Here is an 8,291-nt window from a genome sequence, read left to right on the forward strand (position 1 = left end):
GGGGGGGGGGGGGGGGAAGGAGTCTTTTGCGCAAGTTGACACGTCGTTGGCCGGGTCGGTTGCGCTCGGCAAAAGTGTCGGCGGGGCGCGAACCGACAACGACCGCCCGGACACGACCGACACCGTGTCGCGGCTGCTGGAGGGGAAGGAAGTCCAGGGGCAAAGTGGAGTACCAAACTAAATGTGGAGTGGTGGAAGGTACCGCGGCCACTACGGGTGGGGGGAGGGCAAGAGAGAGCGTGACTCCCTGGGGTGTCGTTGGTGGGGAGAACCGATGGCGATGGTGGGGAGTTGAGCGCAGCTCTGTCTGCCCTCCGCCACCAAACGGCCAACAGTCGCGACTACAAGCCCGCAACGTTCGCGTCACACCTCGTATCGCCTTTATTTTTTTTTTGTTCGTTCAGTCACTCGTGAATAGTGAATTGAGGATTTAACAATCGACGATTCATTGTGAATTGTGTAATTTTATTTGTGATTACTTGTGAATTAACGATTCAGGCGGAACTCTCTGGATTACATGAACGAATGTGACGTCATCGCTGATAAGACCCGGTCGTAGCCGTGAATGGCTTCGACTGTGATTGCAGGGGAAGTAATTGAAGTTGCAAGGATTACAGAGTGATTTGTGGAGTTCTGGAAGAGTGCTGTGAACTGTGCTTTATTTGTTTATTTTGGGAATAATTGGATAATTTATAAACATGCTGACAAGTGCGAATCAGTATCTCCGTCCGGAATACCTGCCGCCTATGCAAACAACGGTCAGTTGATTTATTTATTTATTTATTGCTGTAGACGAGGGTCAATTACAGGGTCAAGAATCACTTATAATGCGCATAAAAACACAATATACTGATAAAATTCTCAAAGAAGACAAATAATAGTTTTACGATTATTGTCGATTACGATAATTGATAGATTCATTCCTAATTTTTATGTCGATGTGAATGAGCTCCACGCATGGTTCTCTACAATCGCCCGCTGTTTTCGTTACATTCCATTCAATTCTGTATAAATAACCACGGATATAGGGCATGAGAATGTCTTCAGTCTAGTCGTTTTCCATTATCTCCCTTATTTCAACAATTTCACGGTTTACCCTTTCGTTAGTCTGAATATTCTACAGCCGCTCCAAGGGGAGAATACCAAATTCTCAAATCCCGTGCAACGCTGTATTTCCTAAAGTGGAAAAATACCTTGCAAAATCTCTTCACGAAAGCGCTGAAATGTCGCGACGCATGTAAATAGTTCTCTCCACATTGGAAATTCCACGAACGACTGCAAAAGTTTCAAAATTCCCAACTGAAACACCGACAACTCTTTTATTCATATCATTTTTTTTTCTCGTTCCGTATATTTTTAAATTTATGCAGACGATTTTCTGTTTTTTTCACGTCCTGCCATATCGCATTAGGTTAATTTAGAGTTTTTTCATCCACTCGACTCTCTGTAAACTATTTCCGGTGGGACAGTGAGTGGTTGGCAAAGTTTCGTCGGCTGCATGAGTCTGGGTTTATGTGCACTCCCGTAAATCAAGTCGAATGGGCTTTTTTTACGTCTTTTTTTATTTCTCCCCGTAGATTTGACTCGTTGACAATTGCACTCATATTTATACATTTTTACAGTATATTACGAGTTTTATAAATACGCAGTGTCGTAAAAACCACTCGGGTTTTAAAAGAATAATGAATATTTAAAAAAGCATATTCTCGTAAAATTAGAAATATAAAAAATGCATTTTTCAACGCATCGTTTGACTCCTCTAACGTGACTTGGCACTCTGCCGGAATAGTGGGGGAGGCATTTAACGCGCACCAAATGCTCGGCTGTATAATTACCCGAGAGTTAAATTTTTTTTTCTCGCTATCACAAGAATCACCTCATTTTTCTCCTTTTTTATCATCAGTGACAAAATAAAATCCTTTCGTGTCGAGAAATAAAGGAAACGAGTGGAGATAATGACTGAATACATTCTGACGACCCTCTAACATCTCAAAGGAACACATAATATTCTCAAATCGTCAGACAATCTAAATCCAGCGACGAGTCTCAAGTCGGTCCAGTTTATACACCAGATTTTATCACTCATAGTTCATGCACGCGTCATAAACTCAAGCTCCATTTCAAAGGCCCTCTCCCCGTTCTGTCTCTCTTTTCATCCAACAAATCTCAAAAGCATTTCTTCTCTCACTGGGCGTTTATACAGCGGCTAAATCCGCGGAATGGTTTTCCCTCCGAGCAATTTCACGACGTCCATTCAAATGAAGTTGGACCGTAGAGAAAGCAGTTTGGTTAGAGAAATGTAAATTATTATTCTACACTGGATCATCCCCAGAAGCGCCGGGCGAATCTTTCATAAGTTTCAATCCCCCTCCACTATTTCGCCAACGACCTGAACCGAATACACTTTAGTCTCTTACTTAATATTTTACGGTGCAATTTGGCTGAATTTCAAGTCACTTGAGAGTTAACTGCAATCATGTATTCATTGGACTGTGTCTAACGATTATCTTTGCTTCGTTTACTTCAGTTGGATGCCAAGCAGAGCCCCCTAGCAATGTTGGCGAAGACGTGCAGTCAGATTGGTGCGGATCCGCCGACGAAATCCCTCTTAGCGCCTCTGGAAAAATCATCGAAGACATCAAAGTCGTCAGAGTCCCGGGAGAAGTCATCTCCGATCGCGTTAGTTGAGCCCGGAAAGTCGAGTTTCAAGCCCTACGAGTCTTGTCTAGGACGTGAGAAAGCATCCAGCCCTGAGGAGCAGCAGCGAGCAGCCTCAAGCCACTCAGCATCCGGCAGATCAAGAACACCTGGCAGCAAACGCTGCTCCAGTAATCAGAGCGCCTCGTCGAGAGCAATGACACCTCAGGGACGCAAGACAGCCACGCCCAATGGCAACGATCAGACAACGAGGGAGTCACCAGCATTAAGGACGAGTGTTTCTGGTGGAACGACAACGGCAGCTGATCCCGTGTCGTCACGAGCCTCCAGCAGTCCTCAGCAATCCAAGTCGACGTACAGCCCGAATGTTCTGTCCATGGACCCAACGATGAAGGACATCTCTCTGGGCTCCTTCAAGCAAGCCACGAGCATCCCAACGTCTGTTGCAACATCTGTTGGCTACCTCGGTTATCCACCGCAACTTCCAATCGACGTGATGGCAAGCTCTCTAGTCTCTCAACATCACGCAGCACTGAAGAGCGGTCTCGCCGGCAATCCTTACCTGAGCTATGCCAGAATGAAGACGTCCACTGGCGCCGAGACTCTAGTGCCTGTTTGCAGAGATCCATATTGCACAGGTTGCCAACTCAATTCACACCTACTGGGATCAGGGGCAAAGATACCCGTCTCATCTGCGTCGACACCAACTACCTCTTGTCCAGCGGGATGTGCCCAGTGTGACCACAAAACCAGTGTTGCTAATCCCTACGGACCAATGGGTGTACACACAACAGCAGCTGCTGCTTATGCACACGCCCAACTAGCAGCACTAGCAGCTGCGTCGCAATTACCTTTCGTTTGCAATTGGATTGCCGGTGATACGGCGTACTGTGGAAAGAGATTCTCGTCCTCTGAGGAGCTTTTGCAGCATCTCAGAAGCCACACGAGTGTCTCAGCTAATGATCCGACAGCTGCTGCGCAAGCCTTGTCGTTGTTGTCACCACCGGGACTACCACCGACTCATCCACTTCTGTCGAGAACATATCCTACACCTCCTTTGAGCCCACTGGCCACGGCTCGCTATCATCCTTATGGGAAACCCTCACCACTGCTGCAACACTCGTTGTCGACGTTGGGACTGGGTTTCCCACCTTCTCATCCGCATTCGGCTGCTGCCGCCGCTGCTGCTGCTGGGTTACCACCTTACTTCTCACCTTATTCATTTTATGGTGGCCCGCGTCTGGGCGCCGCCTCTGGTATGCATCCCTGAAGCGGATACTGATAAACTTTGTTGAATATAGGTTAGGGAACTTGCATGATTCAGGGAACTTTTAACCCTAGTCTGGTCACCAAACGCAGCCCTGCGACTTGGCCACCTTCGCGGGGATTCCCCGCCGTGCTATTTAGGCTCTAGTGCTGCCGAATTCACTCTACACTGCCCGGACGCGTTTAGCGAGTTTCTGGCAACGTCGCGTCATGGGCCGTTTCATTTAACACACGGAGAGAAATGTTCAGTTAAAAATTACGGAACTCAATTCGGTCACCGATTACAGAATCGACTCAGAAAATTTAAGTGACGGTATCGTCATTTTTCACAGGAGAGTCAGGTCAAAATTACGGAACGCTCTAGAAAAATTGCGTGACAGTTCCGTAAAATTTCCTGCAACTACGTTTCGCTCCGGAATTACCGAAAAGAGGCGTAATTTTTATTTAATATTTCTCTCCGTGCATCGGAAAAAATGATTCATCTGTCCGAAATAATTTGTTTTCGTTAGGAATTTGGGGAAATATGTTGTTCTAAAAACTACTATAATTTTTCCGGTTAGCCAGTCCAGTGTAATTAAAGAAAAACGACGCCCGGCGGGGTTTCTCTCATAGGATGACCAATCTAGGGTCAAATTTCGAATAATGGAGTGAAGGGTCGATCAATTATTTTCAGAATTTGCGTGTGGGACGTTTCATGCCAACTCAGCCACATTGATTTTTTTCAACTTATAAATGTTAATCAGGATGTTAAAGATTAAGGAGCATCTGAATGCAGAATTTGCAGTGAATTTTTATCGCATTAATACACTGAAATTTCCAAAAATCTACCCGGCGAATGAATACGCGGATTTAAATGAATAAAAAACCATTCTTTGGCACATTTTTTAATTATTATTTTTTTTTAGATACAAACATAGTTCTTTCGACACATTCTTATATTTTTTTCTCATTTTTCGATTCAACTTTCAGACAAGGGTCAATCGAAAATGAATGGACTTTTCTTTACGGAAAAGCGTTTGATTAATAAAAAGCGCTTAATTAATAACCGTGGTGGCTTATTTGGCATAAAATGTCCCATATCGCAAGCGCTCTGACATGAGCTAAATCGTGCGCGCGCATTTCCATACGAGCAAAAATGGATCTCGAAGACGAGTAATTTTTTTATTAAGGATGTTCATTCAGTTGCAAAGTGGTCAAACGGTTTAAGTCAATTTAGTCTTTAGTTGAGTTTTCCAGAATGTTTTCAGAAATATTTCCAGAAGTATTTCCGAATTTAAGGGAGATAGCGCAATTCTCGTAATAACTTTTTTTGTAGAACGAATTGAGTGCTACTAAAAAGGTTATGAGAAAAATTTTGCTCGTATCTCCCTTAGATTTCGAGATATTCATTGAAAACTGGCCAATAGCCAAAATCGACTTAAACCGTTTGACCACTTCGCTACTGCACTCATTTTATGAAGTATGGAATCAGAAAAATGCTATCAATTTCTCAAACTGGTAATCCATTCACTGAAAGACTCAAAAAATAAAAATAATCAACTTGCGTTAGTAGATCAAAATTTTCGGTTTCGGATGACCATCTTCAATCATAAATATTCTAACTCATAATTCACATTTTTTTGTTCAACACATAATTTTTTTGTTCAAATAATTGAGTTTCATGCGAGTTCCCTGCGATAAAGAAATACCAACTGTTTAACTGTGATTTTGAATTTGTGTGGGTGAATGTGTGGATGGAATTTTAGTGACTGAGGGATAAATCATTGGTACCTCGATACATTTTTTTGTACATAGTTATTACCGTTGATGATAATTGGGGATAATTACCGCGTTCTCGCGTACAAAGTAACTCAAATCGTTTGAGTTGTTTTGAACGCAATCCTACGTTTACAGATTGGTGGAAGAAAAATTGATTGAAATTCCTTGGATGACTAAAACGATGAATTTTAAATTAATCTAATGTAATCGGTCTATGTACACTCACACACATAACTCTTAAATTATAATCATATCTCAATTCAACTAGTTATCATTGTAATTACTGTAAATTTGTTTATAGTCGCTCATTGGCAGGTGCAGTAATGGTGACGAATGCTAATGAATATACGAATATATTATATATATCAGCGTCTATTTTTGCGTAACCAAAGTTTTTAGTAACGAGATCGTTAAATTATAGTGCGACGAATAAAAAATGGTTCAATAACTGGGTACATGATGACTCTGTACTGAGCGGAATAAAAAACATTGCGGAAATGATATGAAAATGGATAATAATCGATCAGTGAATCTGAATTATAGATATGGAAGAGAAAAATGAATATGTAAATATAGATTTATTATTCTTAATAATAAATGTTGGCCCGAGGACATTGTAAATGCCCCGTGACTAAGGAAGAAAAGTACTTTTGCTCACCAATGCCCAGACGTTCCTCACACGATTTACGATGATGTATCTGTGTAAATCTACGTCTATCAAGTGTACCAGTAACTGAAAACAAAAAAAAACATTGAAGATGTTCTAATTAAGGATTAAAAGTGGGAGAAAATTATGGAAAATGAAAAAACAAAGCGATAAACACGTGTACTTCTTCACAGCATTCTGATTAATTGTTTTAATATTGTTAATATGTTAATTTTAAATTGTTTGAATCTCAATCTGAAATACAAAATCATTTCTTACATCACATCATTGTTATTCATCATTGTTGAAATGTTTTCCTTCGACGATTGCAGACATTCAGACATTTAGTTATCCTTTCGGGAGATTAATTGAAACTGTTTAATCGGCGGTTTTGACTCTCGCGTCACTGGATAATAATAATAAATAATTTTTCACGTTCATCCGCCGACAACTCGCTTTCCACCTCAAATCACTCATGGTTGTAGGTCAATCAGTGACTGTCCAATGGTCGATGTACGAGCTGACGAAATACAAATTGTTTGATTTTTTTTTGTCGAGTTTTTGGGGTATTGTTATGGTTGATGGAGTTATGTTTTTTGAGTCGATTGGTTTCGGAATTTTTGGGACAATAGCAACTTTATTGAATGTTGCGTCCATCGACAAACAAACATATTACTTAAAAATGAAAATAACAACTCTACATGGAGAGGAATTCTTTAGAACAATTTTAGTGCTACTAACATGAAATTTTTAGGGATTTCATTGTTATTTTTTATCGGTGGAATTTCTACCTCCGACGATTGCAGACATTCGCTAGTTTTTCAGTTGCGGTTTTGTTTTGTTTCGAGAGATTAACCCCCTAACGTAAATTTCAATATCCCCACTCTACGGCCGTCAAAGCGGAATGCCAGCGGCCCCACTCAAACGCCCTACTATGCTCTACTACGCTTTTCACCTTAGAGGGTTAATTGAAACTGTTTCAATGGCGATTTTGACTCTCTCGTCACTGGACCAACAATTTTCCACGTTCATCCACCTGACAACTCGTTTACCACCTCAAATCGCTCATGGTTGTAGGTCAATCAGTGGGTGTTCAATGGTCGATGTACGAGCTGACGAAATACAAATTGTTTCCCATTTTTTTCTGGTTAGATTTTTGGCGTATTGTTACGGTTGATGGAGTTATGTTTTTTGAGTCGATTGGTTTCGGAATTTTTGAGACAATTACAACTTTATTGAGTGTCGAGACCACCGAAAAAAAGCATATTATTTAAAAGTGAAAATAACTATCGGCGATCGCGATTGCTCTACATTCCTCAACCTTTACAACTCTACCCAACATTACCGCTACCAATTATAATATATTCGAAAATTCCATTGGAACAGTGGATGTTATGATTGATTGATGTTATTTTCATTCGTAAAAAATATATTTGTCGTTCGGTAGACTTGACGTACAATGAAGTTATTATAACTCAATCATTTCTTGCCTCATATCATTTCTGTTCTCCATTGTTGAAAAGTTCACCTTCGACGATTGCAGACATTCGCTAGTTTTTCGGTTGCTGTTTTGCTTCGTTTCGAAAGATTAATTGAAACTGTTTAATCGGCGGTTTTGACTCTCGCCACTGGACCAACAATTTTCCACGTCCATCCACCTGACAACTCGTTTTCCGCCTCAAATCGCCCACGGTTGTAGGTCAATGTAGGGGCTGCTCAATGGTCGATGTAAGAGCTGACGAAACACAAATTGTTTCACATTTTTTTTGTGGTCGAATTTTTGGGGTAGTGTTATGGTTGATGGTGTTATGTTTTTTTAGTCAATTGGTCTCACATTTTTTGGGACAATAACAACGCTATCGAACATTAAGTCCACCGAAAAACAAACATATTACAGTAGATGCTTCGTATAAGATACCTTAGGGACAGTAGGAGAGTGGAATTCCGGGAACCCCTATACCCC

General features: G+C 41.2%; 1 protein-coding gene across 1 annotated transcript; it reads left to right on the forward strand.

Moving 5' to 3' along the window:
* Positions 1–347: 347 nt before the first annotated feature.
* Positions 348–4,092, forward strand: LOC107037796 (zinc finger protein Elbow). The gene is made up of 2 exons (XM_015256549.1): positions 348–758; positions 2,528–4,092. Exons 1-2 carry the CDS (start codon positions 699–701, stop codon positions 3,926–3,928), a joined length of 1,461 nt encoding a protein of 486 aa, XP_015112035.1. The 5' UTR covers positions 348–698; the 3' UTR covers positions 3,929–4,092.
* The last annotated feature ends 4,199 nt before the right edge of the window (positions 4,093–8,291 follow it).

This window comes from Diachasma alloeum, unplaced genomic scaffold (assembly GCF_001412515.2).
Source record: "Diachasma alloeum isolate Michigan unplaced genomic scaffold, Dall2.0 Dall_scaffold_00270, whole genome shotgun sequence".
NCBI classification, from domain to species: domain Eukaryota; kingdom Metazoa; phylum Arthropoda; class Insecta; order Hymenoptera; family Braconidae; genus Diachasma; species Diachasma alloeum.